Raw genomic sequence first — 16,528 nt, forward strand, 5'->3', positions numbered from 1 at the left:
ATGGTCTATAAGTGTAGGTTAGTAGCAATTTTCCAAACTCCTCATATGTCATATCAAATCATATTGCAGTGTTTTTTTACAAAATGCATAATTTCTATCTTGAAAGTTTCTTTGGTTAACATGTCATATACACCATAACCTCATCAGCATGCCAGTTGTCAGGATTTGAAATAACTCATCAGTTACTGCCTTGGTGTCGGATCCTAGTCTGCAGCCAGGAAGCTGGCGGGGGTGCTGCTGAGCTCAGTGAGTGAAGACAGCTACTGGCCCCCACTTGGTCCTCCACCCTCAGCCTGGCTCCACAGAGAGGGAGCCGCCGCCTCCAAAGACGCCATCTACCCCACCGTCAGACCACCGCAGCGTTACAGCACGGACTGGTTCGTGTTTCACTTGTTTTTCTTTGGCCTTAGTCTTTGCTCAACGAAACCTCTTAACCCGAAAGGTCACCGTTTGAGAGACGATTCTAATCAATTGTGTCTGTAGGAATCAAAGTTTCAGACCAAGTGTACCACTTTAGTCCAAGGTACCAGCCGATTGTCAAGAGTACATCTCAATACTTGTGAACTAAAGAATAAGTCATTAGCAGAATGGTGTGAATAAACACACACAGGTTTTCTCACATTCCAACCTGCTCCTATCAGTTTGATCCAAAATTCAACTTGGACTGATATGAAGTATCAATTTTGGTACCTGGGAAAATCAATACCACACAAAAAATATGCAGCCTGCCATTTAATAAGTAAAGGAAACTATCTATTTGACTATTAATCATTAGCCAACAAACCAATGGTAATGTAGCCTGCTTATTAATTCACCATGTTTGGTCCAAATTAGTTGGACATTTTTCAAGTTATCAAAAGATGAATGTAGGCTAGACAACAGGCAGTGAGCTATCATATACAACCTATAAAAAGGCATGGTTGTTGCTTTAAAAATCCAGATGTCTAAATCCCAATTTTTCCCCAAAGTGCATGATAATTGTGTTGTATCTCTCATTACTGTATAATTGATCCACTTCAACTTGGCAATCAAATGCTTTAGACCCCTCAGAGTTACTTTTTAATTGAATGCAGCCCCTCATCTTACTACACATTGAAAATGGGAAATGTAGGATAGGAATAGCATTAGATGACACGGCATAAGCTAACATAGCCTTACATTGCAGATTATTGTACATAATATATCAGAACATTACACTGCATAGTAGTATAGCATAATATTGCATAACAGAACAGAATGGAAAATGGCATAGTTTACAATATAGCATTGGATAACTTAGAATGTCGTGTCAAAGTGACAGACTACTCATATTATACATATATATAATATAGCAATAAATATCCCTTTCGCAGTCCTGACAAGACGAGACTGGTTATCTGCATCATTTTGTTGCCTTGTTTCTGCATTACCCACTTTTCCTGCACTCGTTGTTCAGGCCCTGTGAGCCATACTTAGTCACCGCCACATGACTAATCCTGCCCACACTATCACAAGTGAAGATCTGAATCCATGTCTGAGATTAGAAGGAGAGGTTGAACAGGAGAATTCACCCCAAGGAACAGTTGTACTCTTCATTATTGTCAGTGGCTTTTGTCATGGTGTCTGGCAAATGTGTCCTTGAACAGGACACAGAGCTGACCAGGGAGGGAAGAGAGGCACAGAGAGGGAGGAGGGTTAGGGGTGGGAGGGGTAGAGATGAAGGTGAGTGTGTGTGGGGGTGTGTGTGTGTGTGTGTGTGTGTGTGTGTGTGTGTGTGTGTGTGTGTGTGTGTGTATTTGTGTGTGTGTCTGTGTGTGTGTCTGTCTGTGTGTGTGTGAGATATCTGAGATAGTTCTGTATAGTGATACACCCAGGGTGGTCCGTGTTATGTTACGGCCCCACAGGTGAGACAGAAACTGGATGCTCCTGGAAATCTACCTTCAGACAACTGTGTGTGTGTGTGTGTGTGTGTGTGATTGACTTCCTGTTCTTACCATTTCCTGTTTCCTGTGTCCTGGTAGTTGCTTCTGTCCTCAGGACGTGGTAGAAGAGGCAGTGTTGCTGCTGCTCATCACAGAGTCCATGGTGAGCTACACACACACACACACACTTGCACACAGCCAGCATGTTTGCTTTCTAATGTTTCACCAAATTTCCACACAGTATCTCAAACCGTCCTTTGTCGTCCTACCTGTTCTCTTCCCCCCTGCTCTCCATCACTCTCTGTCCCTCTCTTCATCCAGGCCAGTGGCGAAGCGGTGATCAGTCGTCTGCCTGACCAGGCTGAGGCTCGCCAGGCCAGTCTGCAGGATGCCACCTCTGTCTATGATCTGCTCACCATCGGCATGGCCAGGAGGGGGCAGTACGCCATGCTCTCTGAGGTGTGCTCGCACACTCTTGCACATACTCAATGCTGGAGGTCTGAGGGGAGGGGAGGAAAAGAGCGATGAGATGTTTTAGTAAGAGATTTGCCTTTGCCAAACTTTTCAATGAATATGCTCATCACTTTGAACGAAGGGATTGTGTTTCGTTTTCTCTCAGTCTCTTTTCCTCTCTCAGCATCCCATTTACTCTTTGCCTTCTTCTACGGATTCCCCTTTTATTCGTACTTATCTTGCTCCAAATTCCTCCTACATATTCTCACTTTTACGGCTACATCTAATGTGACTGTGACCATGTGGGAAGATGGGGAGGCAGAGGTCAGAGGGGTCATCTTAAGTTAGGTTTGTCCACCATCAGAGTGATTCATAGGAGGAATCAGTTGTCGTATAGGGAGGACAACACACGCACACACACACACACACACACTGAGGTCCCACCTACACTAGTGGATCAGTTTGATATATATAATGCCAGTATGGGCCATTTGTCAAAGAATAGATATCAGCCAGTTTGCACCATCCATCAGTGATGTGATGAATAAGATTCACTGGGATCAACTACATACTCACTGTGACATTAATCAATTCACAGCGTGTCTGCTGTAAACTTTAATTATCAAAATTCTGTTTGAGGATATTAAAGTGTGCATTAGTATTTTCATAATGCTGGGTTTTACAGGTGAGTACCAATTTATTGACAAAAATAACATTCAAGGAAAATGTTGAAGGATGGACAGCTGAATGATGTGGAACATCAAATCAGTGGGGATACAGGTTCAACTGTAGTTAAGACAAAGGAACAACATCAAAGGTTAAAAATATTCAAGTACGACCAAAGTCCTGAAATCAGTTAATGTAGATGAATATTATACATCAACTATCACTTTGAGATTGGTATTATATCTGTTATATTGTTGGATTATTATTACTGCTGCATTATCATGTGAGCGCCACAAGAACTGGAGCTGCCTTTATTAAAGGGTTTAGATTGAGTTAAAAGTACAATATGAGTCTCTGAAAAAAAGTATAAACATATATACAATTATATAAAATACAACTAATAAATACTAATTGAGTTCACCCAAGTGATCAACATTTTGGCCACTAACAGGCAGCACATCAACCTGTAAGCAGAACACTGACACAGTTTATTAACACCATTTGAGGTTCATATAGTGAATAGGTTATTATACAGTTCCCTACATACACAACCAGAGCAACATGAGAATGAATTCACTTGGCCAACGTTCAATGTGCCCTCCTCTATTAGTTCCATTTGGGTCTCTAATAACTCCTGAGGGAAATATCTGGCTCTTTAGCTGCTAAATGTTCCATTATGTTCAGCGTCCATTCTCCAGCTTTGTCTGCTGCATGTTTTTCTTTTTTTCCTAGAAAACAGAAATGAGACTGATGAGGGCACTGAGGCTAAACCAAAACAGTGAAGGCGTAAAATAGACCTACATCTAAATCACAGAGCTGCAAGATGTTGAAAGACCATGTGGAGCAGAGAGGATGAGAGAGTGTCGGTGGTAATTCTCTGGCTTGGTCAAAACATTATACACTGTAACGCATTACACATAGTCATTAGACCAAATGAGTATATCAAAATGATGATTAGTTAGCTTTAAGTTGAGTCAGCGACTTAGGTTTCTGTTCCTGCCTCCCACTTTGAGTGAACCCTAATTCAGACTCCACTTGTTAACCCTCTAAACAGGGGTTAAACTGGGATTTGTAATGGGCCTGGGCCTGATTTAGCAAGGTTAACAAGGGTCAGCGCTGTTATGTAGCAGCTTCATGTGGCTTTATAAAGACCAAGCAAGTATTTCTGAAGCTTTACGATTCCTGCTTTGCTTAGTTCATACATTCGGTCTGTTTTAAGAAACGCTCATCTATTCAGTCCTCAGTTAGTCAGACCTCTCAGCGGTCGATAAGTGTGTCTTGGGCTCTGTGCAGCAGGATGTCTTGCTTTCTGCAAGTTCAATGGTCAGCTGGCTTTCTATTAAGGGCACATTATTTAATCAGAGGACCAGGCAGACCTTTCTTCTGGTTGAGCTCACTTCTGCATGACTGATAACATCTGACTGATTGGCGCTCCATGCCATCCTCTGTTCATCCACACACACATCAATCACAGCATTATGTACTGAACCAGCAGAGTGGGTGGTGTGTGGTGACTGACAGGCATTTCCAGCTTGTAAAGATGGAGCCATGGAGAGCCGCCATTCATTTCAGTACTTTGTTAAGGAGAAAGAATGAGAAAAACTGTTTTTTTTCCAGATTTTTTTTTTTTCATATTTGTTTAGTGTAAACACTTTTAAACCAAACACTGTGTCTGTTCAGTGCAGTTTTCCTGCTGTGTGTGTGTTTGTGTGTGTGTGTGTGTGTGTGTGTGTGTGTTTGTGTGTGTGTGTCAATTAATCAATCAATCAAATTTTATTTGTATAGCCCATATTCACATATCACAATTTGTCTCATGGGCTTTAGCATGGTGTGACATCCTCCGTCCTTAACCGTGTGCGTGTGCTTCTCCTCCAGTGTCTGGAGCGAGCCATGAAGTTCTCATTCAACGAGTTCCACCTCTGGCACCAGCTGGGCCTGTCACTCATGGCGGCGGGGAAGGTGAGCTCATTACTCCTTATACATCAGCAACAGACCCTCACACCACGCCACGCCCGAAGGAGACATCCATCATCTGCCATTCCTCATGTCCTGTACACTGCGGCGCTCCTTCCTCACAGGCGCGCAACACATAGCAGTCATAGCTGAGTGCTCAATTTGCTCGGAGGGGCAGATGGGTTACGTTTTATTGGGTCTGGACCATAGACTGGATGGTCTGGACGAAGCAGTTAGTGCCAAGTAATTGACAGTAACAAAAAGGTCCAATAAAAGTCAATCAGCTAGATTTTTCATCAGAAAGTACACATTGTTTTGTCCTACGTGGTGGTGTTTTCCCACCACCATCTACACATGTGAAAAATGTATTCACAACTGGGGAATCATTTTATATGCATTTGCTGCTATGTGAAAATGGTGATGATAAAACCTTTGCACTCTTCAAATGGGAGTCCTCAGGGGGAATAAGGAATCGTGTACAATCCTCTCTCTCTTTCTCCTCCTGTCTCTCAGTTCCTCAGAGCATGTGTGTGCACACATGGACCTGTGTGCGCCCATGTGTGTGACACAGAAATTGATCTGGGTTTCAGGATAAAGTGACACTGCAGATCAATGGAGAGCTCTTGAAATAGGCTGCTCCCTAGAAGGAGAAGGGGCCGCCTCACTGTCGTCAGATCCGCTTCTATTTAGGGCCAGCTGAGTGTGTGTGTGTCTGCATGTGTGTGAGCGCGAGTGGGTGTGCACATGGTCCATTAATGATTGACCTACATGTATTAAGTGACTGTGTGCCTAAATGGGTCTATTAAGTCTGTGTAAGGACAGTTGATGTGTGTTTGATACACTGGCAAAAAGCGATCCGTGTCATCTGTTGCTGCATGATAACTGGCTGCTGTGTAACATGAATCACAATTTGTCACTGACGTATGTGTGTGTGTGTGTTTGTGTGTGTCTTCCAGGGTGTTGGTGCTGTATCTGTATTTAAAGAGTGTTCCAGGATGAGACCCGAGGACCCCTCATTGCCCCTGTTGGCTGCTAAAGTCTGCATTGGTCAACTGCACAGGGTGAATACAAATACAAACAACACCTATAAGGATGTATGTTATGACCATAATATGCTGGTACACACAGAGTCCCAGAGTCAGGCCTGGGAGGCTGAAGCTCACACACACATTGGATGAAGAACTGGTGTCTTTTGCACTTCATTTCCCAGAGACACTTCTAGCTGTGAATCTTCTGGAGATGTGTTTCTGCGGGTGGAGCTGTTTTCCATGTGTGTTCACCGATGTTCTGACTTATATTCCTCTAATAAGAGGCTCTTTTAACACAACTCACTGACATGTTCTGTGACAAGTGGTTAAAATGACATGGTTTTCAGGCAGAAAAAGTTAAGGTACACATAAAGGTTGACATTCCACAGGATTACAGCCCTAGTAGACAGGATCCATTCTCCATCTGGAAATAATGAGATATAATCTGCATACGAATGCAGTAGCACGGACAATCATGTCTGTAATCCATGCATGTTCATTTTCATTTAGTTAGACCTGTCCCCACAGCTTCAGTTAACACGTATAAGATTGTTAAGCTGAAAGGTGACATAGTGTCATAGAATTGTGTAGTGCATCGCTGGAGGGTTATGCAATATTTAGCGGGGAAGGTGTGTGTGTGGGGGGGGGGGGTGCACGCGGGAAGTCAGAAAGTCATCGCACAGCATCACTGTGTCGCTAATGTTTGGGGATTGACACTGGGGTCACTCAGGCAGATACACATCACTCTGAAGCTTGGCCAGCTCGGATAGTCCTGCTGTTCATGATCTGGGCGTCACAGCAACAGTGGTATTTAGGGTGGAGGGGGGAGAGAGAGAGAATGAGTGAGGCTGAGTTAGACAAGACGAGAGAGAGAGAGAGCGAGAGAGAGAGAGAGAGAGAGAGAGAAAGGGGTCAGAGATTAGAAAAAAGGAGCGAACGGGCGAATGGAGGGAGCACATCTGTCAGTGGCTGGAGATCATGGGAGGCCGGAGACACTAAGGAGCTTACAGCCTTAATCACAATGGGACACTGTGGCCATAGTGCAGTGGGGCATTACATAAATGGGCCACCATTATGCACCAGCAGCCCCACTGGACAGTCTGGACTGTTTATTCAGGGTTTCTTCATGTTTTTATACATGCATGTGGGAATGTGAGGGATGTCTGGGTACATGAAACTCTCTCATAACCCATGACATCAGCACACACTGAAAGTGAAGCTCCTTTTTTCTAAATTCCTGAAGAGCAGTTTTGCAGATGCAAGGTTCTATTCCGACAACAGATACATATTCTTGCACACCATTCAAAAAACCTAATGCTCCCAAGTCGTGCACGGGCCAGCTGTGTGTCTTGAATGACTGGTGATTGTCTGCTGGCTGTCTGGAGTCAGAGAAAGAGACAAAGATGGAACAGAGGGGGAGGACGATGGGAGGAAGAGGAGTATGGAGAAGGAGGGAGGGAGGGAGTCAGAGCAGTTGGCTCTCTGTTCTGCTGGCATGCCGTCAAAGGCATTACCCCCCCATTGCCCACCTACCCACCTGCCTGCCCACCACCAGCAGTACCTCACACGGAGTGACACACTTTTCCTCGGCTCAGAGCACCATGGCTCAGCTCAGCCACACAGCGCCTGCAGTCTACTGCTGTGTGTGTGTGTCTGTGTGTCGATGTGTGTGTGTGTGTGTCCTTCAGAAAACTCTGCGTTGTCCTTCAGCTAAATCTACTCGGCCCAAACTCACACCAGGCACAGCATAACATGTGTGCATGTGCGTGTGTGTTTGCGCCTCCAGTTTGAGGAGGCAGAAGCTCTGTCCCAGAGTGTGGTGTCTATGGGGGAGGAAGCTGGAGAACTTCTGCCCAGGGCCTACCTGGCTCTGGGGCTCTGCTGCAGTCTACAGGCCTCTGATGGTATGGATACACAAATACACAAACCATCAAACAAACAAATCTCTGACTTGCTTTAAAAGGGTTCACACTTTCCTGAAGTAATCAATGTTGTCTCGGAAGTTCAACATTCACTCACTTTCCTCTCTCTAATGGTCAGATTAGCTTGGCATGAAGACTTTAGGCCTGGCTGGTTGAAAGCCAAAGCCCTTTGATCCTGGATTTACAAATCCACTTGTCAGTTACTCTAAAGCTTATTAATAAACATGTTATCCTTTCTGTTTAATCAATATAAAAACCAATGTGTAAAAATGTCCAGTTGAGGTTTTGCTTGTAGTTTCATGCCAGAGTACTTTTGGCTGGGACTTCAGAGAGTGTTGTCACTGGTAGGTTGCTAGGATACCAGCAGTACCTGCCAGGCTAGTTCTCCAACCCTGTTGCCAGTATTTACACATATGTGTTTGTGTGTTATGGATCATTTGAACAAGTGATCTACTTTGTTGATAAGGTGACGACTTGTCGAGCACATGTTGCTTCAATTCTATACAACATAAAACTATTTAAACTAACGACTCTCAACGTCTCCACAGCTTCTCTCAAAGCAGATCGGAATGACTTCAACAAGAGAGCGCTGGAGGCCCTGAGCAAGTACGTCCTGGTTCTCTCTGTTTTCAGTTTCTCAGTGATCAGATGAGTGTGTTGTCCTAACTACTGCTAATGAGAAAAGGCCAACATGCCAAACTATGATTGTGAACATGTTTACCTGCAAAACATTAGCATCCTGTCATGTTTAACATGTAGCATAAGGCACCGAATAATAAGCATAATCACACAATATAATATTATATGCATTAATGAATGAATGTAAGTATGTATATACTGTATATCCAGCCCAACTTGTTTTTTATTATTTTATCACTGGTATTAACTAACACCCTGTTTTTTTTTTTTTGTTTAAATGGTAATATAAAAAAGTGACTTATCCTGGTGATATAACTTTTGCTAAAGCTTATGAAACCTGAGGGACGTGTCTCTCTCCTCCTCAGGGCTCACTCCTTAGACCCCCTGGATGCACAGATTGCTATGTACCTGTCTCTGCAGCTAGCACTTGTCCGCCAGGTAAATATATCGGTTGCTGAATCGACAAGTTATTTATTATAAATCGTTGCATACTGTGTGTTAGATCAGTGTGTGTGTCTGTGTGTGTGTGTGTATTTGTGTGTGTGTGTGTGTGTGTGTGTGTGGCAGGTATCTGCAGCCATGGAGCCCCTGCAGGCAGCCTTAACTCTCCAGGGAGACGACTTGCACTCCCTCCACCTGCTCACCCTGCTGCTCAGCGCCCAGAAACACTACCGTCATGCCCTGGACACCGTGGGCCTGGCCCTCAGCCAGCACCCAGACAACTTCAAGTAAAACCCACTGAACCATCCCACTCACACACGCAATAAGAAATGTTGGTAAAGGTGTTGTTGAAATGAGGATAAAGTGCCAAACGATCGCTGTACTTTTTGGCGTTTTTTACATTTGTGTGTTTGTGTGAGGGTGGCTCCAGTGAGTGGTGCAGTGAGGCCCCGTCCCAACAGTAGTCCTCTCGGTAGGGGTGGGGTGTCTCAGTGCTAGTTTGTTGGAGGCCAAGCAGACACACACTCAACACCTTATTTAGATGTGCCAGAGTAGAGGCCTGCGTTGCAGTACCTATGCCCCTCATACACCCTTACCCTTTTAACACTGCAGCTCTGACCCCGGCCCTGGTGCAGCTCTCCTGACAGATCAGAGTCGTTCAACATATAAACACACCAGTCTGCTACACTGAGCGGGTTAATACCCAGCATTTTGAGGCATGTATGGAATTAGTCTTTTGTCTTTAGTCTTATCTCTCACTGTTCATCATAATATCATGTAACTTCAATGACTAAATATAATAGGTTGGGGTCAAATTCGAATTGCTTTTGAATGTATGTTCAAACAGTAGGTTTGTTCAAATCCTCATAACAAAGAATATTACTAATTATTATCCTTCTGATTATATTCTTTACTAGTTTGACAGTTAATTTGTGAGTTTTTGAATTTCTCATCTTGACATTGAATCATTGAGTAAATCCGGCACAAGTAGAGTATAGCATAGGCCCCATAATGTGGTTTAAGATGCTCACATAATCTCACATGAATGTTTTCAGACAGCCATACTGAAAAGCAGATTGATTAACTGTGGAGGAAGCGCTATAGCGTAACAGATATACACCATTAACTATCCATGCCAGTTATTCCACACTAACCATAACATGGAAGCATGTTGCATCATCTTTCTGATGCGTCTTCTCTTTCGTTTCAAAGCTCAGTAAAGCATTTCATAATGCAACCATTTGGGGTCAGTGTTGGCCTCCACGGTCTCTGCACACACAAATGGGGTACATCCATACATCAGGAGCGACAGGAAGAGAGAGAGGAAATGCAGAAAAACTAGAAAAGTGATGACATAATGAAGGGAAGGAAGGATGTAAGAGCCTTACAGGAAGAAGAAGGAAAAACTGAGACAGTGTGGGAGGATGCAGGAGAGATGACGGTTTCATAATTGCCCAGGCTTTACTGATGAGTACTGTATGTACAATTGGAAAATGAAATCTGCTCTATCTCAATGCCCATTTGCACACTAAGACGCGCGCGCGCACACACACACACACACACACACACACACACACACACACACACCTCCTCCGTAGAAACACTTGACTGCTTTGACCCATTTAAGAGCTCTTTTCTGTGCTCAGCCAATCAAAACGCTCTCTGCGCCAGGAATCCCCATCGCCCCAGTAACCATGAGGTCATATGGGTAGAGCAGGCATCATCAGTTGTTGTTCCCAAACTGTTGTTATGGAGTGGCAGTGAGACATTGACTAAGGGAGAAAAAGAGAGAGAGAAAGATACAAATGTATTTATATATAATTTGCTGAATGGAACAGCTGCATTAACGACTTGTTACTGAAAGTCTGTATCAATACCTCTCAGATTTATGGATTTATGGATAGAGAGATATGGATCAGCCTGGGCTGAACTTACCCAATAGATTGAGTCCAAACCAAAGCTTAAGGAATTGTCTGACTAGAGAGTAACAGTGTAAGAAAATGGTCCTGCCCGCTGTTGTATAAATCTGTCAATTATAGTTGAGTTAACATGAAAAGTGTAGTTTACTGAATACTAAATAATAATAAAGAATATAATAAAGAAACTTATATAGGGTTACTTCTACACCTCTTACCGCACCAACTAAGAAAATCTCTTCCTATTATCATAATTTCCAAGAAGAACTATAGTTTGCTTTAAAGTCAGCCCTAACAATAAGGCTGCGATCACTTCAAGCTGCACTAGTCAACATGTTTATATTAATGAAGAATTAATTGACTGCGTGAAATGTGAACGGTCTCTCTTAAAGTGACTCTGCACTTCCTCTTGTTTCCAGAGAGCGTTTTTGCCTCTTTGTTAATAAAACGTTAGGCAACTAGCTGTTGGTCATGCAGTAGTTAAAGTTCCAGCTTTTTCCCTCTGGAGTCAATGGACATTAATACAGAGCCTAAAAGAGAGAAAAGATTCCTTTAGATTCCTCAGGTGCAGAGAGACACCTCTAAATGGGCTGCTCTGTGTCTGCTGTTAGGGTGAAAAGCCAATTTGCTAACCAATTAGCCATTAGCAGCTAATCCAGCTTAAACTAAACTTAAATCACCTTGACTTGTTATGAAAGGCTTATTATTAAGAATATTTAGCAAATGTCGTGTTGTGTGTTTTCATGAAGCATGAATTCAGGAAATCACGTTTTTTAAATTTTTGCAGAGGATCACATCTCCCGAATCTCTAAAACAATCTCACAAGCTCATAGGTTGATCCAAGTTTAAAACAGGTTGCCTAAAGATATAATATGTAGCTTCATTAAAATGTCTAGAAACGACCAAACCTATGTTAGGTATGTTGTTGACTTGTGTACTTACTTTATCCAAAATGTTTCCAACATTATTCAAACTCAGAGAAATCCCCAATTTTCTTCAAGGTAACAGGACTTTTCATTTTGGTCATCTGCTAATTACGTCATATCCACATAACCCGTGGCTTTGTCCGTGTCTGCTTTAACTTCAAACGATGTATGAGCAAAGATAAACACACAGCTAGCCAGTTAGCCAGTAGCCTACATTTTGTATTGGTCACGCGCAACGATTTTCCTTTGCCGTTTGCTACGAAACGGGAATAAAACTGTAATACATTATTCATTCATAAACATGTGCCAGAGTCACTTCAGTTATCTCCAATGGTGAATTCTGCATCTCCCATTGATCCCACGCTGCTTCAAGACGTCGTCAAACTAGTTATTTTGTTATTGTTTTGATTGAGAGGCTCCTCGCAGCCAAAGTTACACATTGTATGTTTAATATCATACCCAGAATTCATACAGAGGCATAAAATAAAAAAGGCTGCGTGATTGACCCTGCAGACAGGGTGTAAGATTATCAGAAAGCAATCCAAAGAATGTATCATCATGTTGTGATTAATATATATATAATATATTGAGTATTTTTGCCTTAACCCAACCCATCCCTGCAATATGCACATGAAAATGAAGCCAGACCAAGTCAGAATAAGTCGATACCCCTGAGACCCGCTGGGGCTGAGGCCAAGTTGCAGATCTCAGAGTCAGAAAATGAAACATTGAGACAGAGAGCGAAAGAGAGAGAGAGAGGGGGGGGGGGGGGGGTATTGAAAGGAGGTGTTTTCTCAGTAACAAGCTCATTGAATATCATTTGCTTTGGATGTGTGAGTGAGCATCAGGGATCAAAGCTTGTACTGTGTGAGGTGCTAGGCATTCCAAGACAGTTGTGTGTGAATGTGTGTGTACTTGTGTGCTGTGATGCTGGGGGGGATGTGTACACTTGTAAAAGATCGTAATCTTGCACATGCATGTTTGTGTGTCACTGTGTGTTTTGTGTGTGTGTGTGTGTACGCATGCATGTGTGTGATTCTTGTTAGCCACTGCCTCTCTTCACCTCAGCAAACTGTCAGCTCGCTGTAGCATACTGAATTTCTCCTTCCTCCTTTTCTGCCACATCCTCTACCCCCGGCTTCTCTCTCTCTCTCACTCTCTCTTTTTCCATCGCTTTCTCTCTTTGGCTCTCGTCTTTTTTATCTCTCTGTCTGTGTTTTTTCCTTTTCTTTTTAATTTTAATCACCCAGTAAACAGGCATGCATTTCAATTTGAAATGTGAATCTGCTACAGATTGAGAGAGCTGAGGAGAGTAAGGGAGAGAAGGGGGAGGGTTGGGTGTGTAAGAGAGCGAGAGCGAGAGTGAGAGATCGTGGTCTTACAGTTTGTACTAAAGAGAATGATTAATCCGAGCCTTTGATTCTGCATTCATCTAAGGGGATGTTGGAGCATGAGCAAGTGTGCATGTGTGTGCATCTGTGCAAGTGTGTGTATAAGCATGCACATGCATGCCTGGCTCACGCTCTACCACACAAAGCAAGCATGTCTGCACAGGCTTGAGTGTGTGTTAATCTCTATTCGTTCCCATTCAAGTGAAAAGGAAAGTGGTTTCAGACTTTTTGACCCTACTATATGAAGTACATGTATGTTATGTTAGTGTGTGTTCGTGTGTGTGTGTGTGTGTGTATGTGTGTTGTGTGTACAAAACACACACTCTGATCTGTGGGAGTACAGAATGAGTAATACTGTAGATGTACCACTTTTTTGAAGGGAACATTATTAGCTATTTTTAAATGGAGTTTATGCAGGCAGTCACTACTCGAGCTGGGCGCCACTGAGCTACAGGGCTCGCTGCCGTCCATCCACAGCCACTACGCTGGCTCTGCACATGCCTGCCTCATTCCCAGGAGGGTGGAAATGACAGCCTTTGTAATTTGATGTGCTGTTGTGAGTGCTGTAATCTTGATGTAATCTCCTTTTTTCTGGAGCTGCAAAGGAAACACAAGTATGTGATCGGGTGCTGCAGGGTGGAAAAGACTATCCTCAGATGCCTTAGATCATTTAGATATTAATTACCATCATGTGCCAGGTACTATGTACTCCCGACAGACTTATATGTGAATTAATGCCAAAGAGATAGTTGGGAATTTCCAAATATTTTCCTCATTAACAGAGAAACATCCTTGTATCATTGCCTGTAATTACTTGCCTGTAATTACTTGCATTCAAATACTAATTTTATTGATATATTCAAACAAAGTATGTTTGAGCAAGATGACTCCATATTTTCTAATCAGCTCCTATATTAGCTGCTGTTAATTGCAATTTCATGTTTTCTTGTTTCTTCCATTGCAGTCTGTACTAGTTAGCCATTGTTTATGATCTGTATGAAACTGCTTTCAATTCAACTCAACATTTTCTTACATAACACCTCTCACTATGAAACATCTGCAAGATGTGCTTAGTATCCCTAACGTTAACTCAAGAATGAATTGCTCATTTATTTGTAAATGACAATAGCATCTTTAGCAAAAATACAAACTCAGTTATTACTAGCTATATTAGTTTATGATATAAACCTTTGTGATGGCATAAAACCTTGCAATAAATCAGTGTGTTGTGTCAAACATGGCATTAATTGAAAACAGGCTCCACAGTAGAGACAGATCTCCCTGTTCTCTTTCTCAATTGCATGGAAAGATTACCATCATTTTACTGGTAGTGCAACGTCAAATATTCTGATGGAATCCTTCATAGCTGCACAGATGTTTCACATCTTCTAGTCTTCCAGTTAGTCGAGTGTCATATCTCTCCCTTTCATATTTTTCTTTTTTTATTACTGCAGGGAGTGCTGACTTTGATTTATAACAGTCAATAAGAACAGTATTTGTGTTGGGAATATTATGACAATTTAGAGTACACTTCGTTTTGGTGTGTCATAATACAGTATCAGTAGATACTGTGCATGTTAGACAGTGGAAAGTGTATAGGGGCTGTATGATGTGTACCCACACACACACACTGTGTCACATTTCAACACTAGAATGGATGTACAGCCTCAAAATGCATCGAAATGCTTCTAAACGCTTTGCCACACTGGTAATGGGGAGCCTAGAGACACACAAAGTCGCACGCACACACTCTGGTGGACCCCTACTGGCAGGCGTATCCTTAACACAAAGTCCCTCGGCAGCACTTGTCATCCACACGTCAGAAAATCCAACGCCCTTCCTCCCACACACACACACACTTCCTCCCTCCATCTTCTCCTCACCCCCTCTACACACGCATACACACACACATACACACACACACACACCCCACTCCACCAAGTAGTGAGTTGGTAATGAGGCGCATTTCACTGAGAGTTTTCTCTCCTGACATGGGCTCGTCTCTCTCTGCTATTGATCCTCACCCTCCCTGCATCCCTTCGTCCTTCCCTTTATCCTTCCCCTCTATCACCCCCCCCCCCCCTCTCTCTCTCTCTCTCTATCTCTCCCTCTGACATGACAGTACAGAATAATTGGAGGAGCCTTCAACAGGGAGGCAGTGGACAGATAGGCAGGCAGTAGTCGGATTTGGCGAACACCATAGTCTCCGTGCCTCTCTCGCTTTCTTTCTCTCTGTCCTCACACTCATGGATGAGTGATGCCTATGACAGACTGCATCCTCTGAGAGCCCCTTCTGGCAATTACTAAACACACACACGCGCACACACACACACACAGACACACACACACACACTCGCACACACACACACACACACACACATGCACACACACCAGAGACTCCCACATCACTTAACCAGTTGTCTTCAACTAAAAGGCCAGAGCAGAGACACTCTATGGCCTATACTCTGCAACCTCTTAACACAGCGCAACACACACATACACACACACATATACAATCTTAGAGCTTGTTGTTGATGACCATCTTTACCATTCTCTCTTTCTATTGATCCTTGTGTACTTCAGTCCACATACATCAGTGAGATGTTGATGGGTCTTAAGCACTTACCAAGCTACTGTCGAGGCTCAAACACTTGCACAAGCAAATTAATCCATATTTATAAGCTTCTTTATTTCCATAGCCAAATAAGCAACTGGGGATATGCAGCTAATTTGCAGGGATCCACTTTTAGTGAAGACCGTCATGTATTCAAAGTCATTGTCTCATGCAAACTGAGTTGTTAAAATTGTGTGTATACATATGCATCAAAGACAAGAAAAACAGGTTAGACTGTGTTTGAATCCAACTTAAGACTTCTTCAGTCTATTCAGTTTACTGTGGAATTTCCTTCAGGTACAGAAACAGCAGCTACTTTACTGTACAATAAGTGCACATAAGTTAATCACATGGGTTCATCATATGGCAATAAAACACAAACAATTACCACAACATTGAAAAGGATCAGTAATGTGTGTGTGTGTGTGTGTGTGTGTGTGTGTGTGTGATTGTGTGCGTGTGTGTGTCTCTATTTTGTGTTCCAGTCTCCTGTTCACAAAGGTAAAGCTTGAAGAGGCTCTGCTCGGCCCAGCTACTGCCCTGCAGACCTGTGAAGAGATGTTGCAACGCTGGCAAAGCCGCTATGAAGTCAGTCGCTCCAGGTGAGTGTGGGTATGCAAGACGTGTGTATCATATGTACTGAAGATTGGGTGATACTTCACTGCTCCAGTATTTGTG

The 16,528-nt window shown here is 43.0% G+C and overlaps 1 protein-coding gene across 2 annotated transcripts in view; it reads left to right on the forward strand.

The window, feature by feature from the left end:
* The window catches only part of ttc7a (tetratricopeptide repeat domain 7A), a 51,076-nt gene that overhangs the window by 13,421 nt on the left and 21,127 nt on the right, over positions 1 to 16,528 (forward strand). For both annotated transcript variants that reach the window (XM_062401252.1, XM_062401253.1), the window contains exons 8-17: positions 208 to 377; positions 2,001 to 2,064; positions 2,223 to 2,360; positions 4,896 to 4,979; positions 5,930 to 6,034; positions 7,788 to 7,905; positions 8,472 to 8,529; positions 8,928 to 9,000; positions 9,130 to 9,290; positions 16,336 to 16,452. In XM_062401252.1, the coding sequence (XP_062257236.1) occupies positions 208 to 377; positions 2,001 to 2,064; positions 2,223 to 2,360; positions 4,896 to 4,979; positions 5,930 to 6,034; positions 7,788 to 7,905; positions 8,472 to 8,529; positions 8,928 to 9,000; positions 9,130 to 9,290; positions 16,336 to 16,452 (1,088 nt within the window). The remainder of the gene's footprint in view (positions 1 to 207; positions 378 to 2,000; positions 2,065 to 2,222; positions 2,361 to 4,895; positions 4,980 to 5,929; positions 6,035 to 7,787; positions 7,906 to 8,471; positions 8,530 to 8,927; positions 9,001 to 9,129; positions 9,291 to 16,335; positions 16,453 to 16,528) is intronic.

The sequence above is a fragment of the Platichthys flesus genome, chromosome 12, assembly GCF_949316205.1.
Source record: "Platichthys flesus chromosome 12, fPlaFle2.1, whole genome shotgun sequence".
NCBI lineage: Eukaryota > Metazoa > Chordata > Actinopteri > Pleuronectiformes > Pleuronectidae > Platichthys > Platichthys flesus.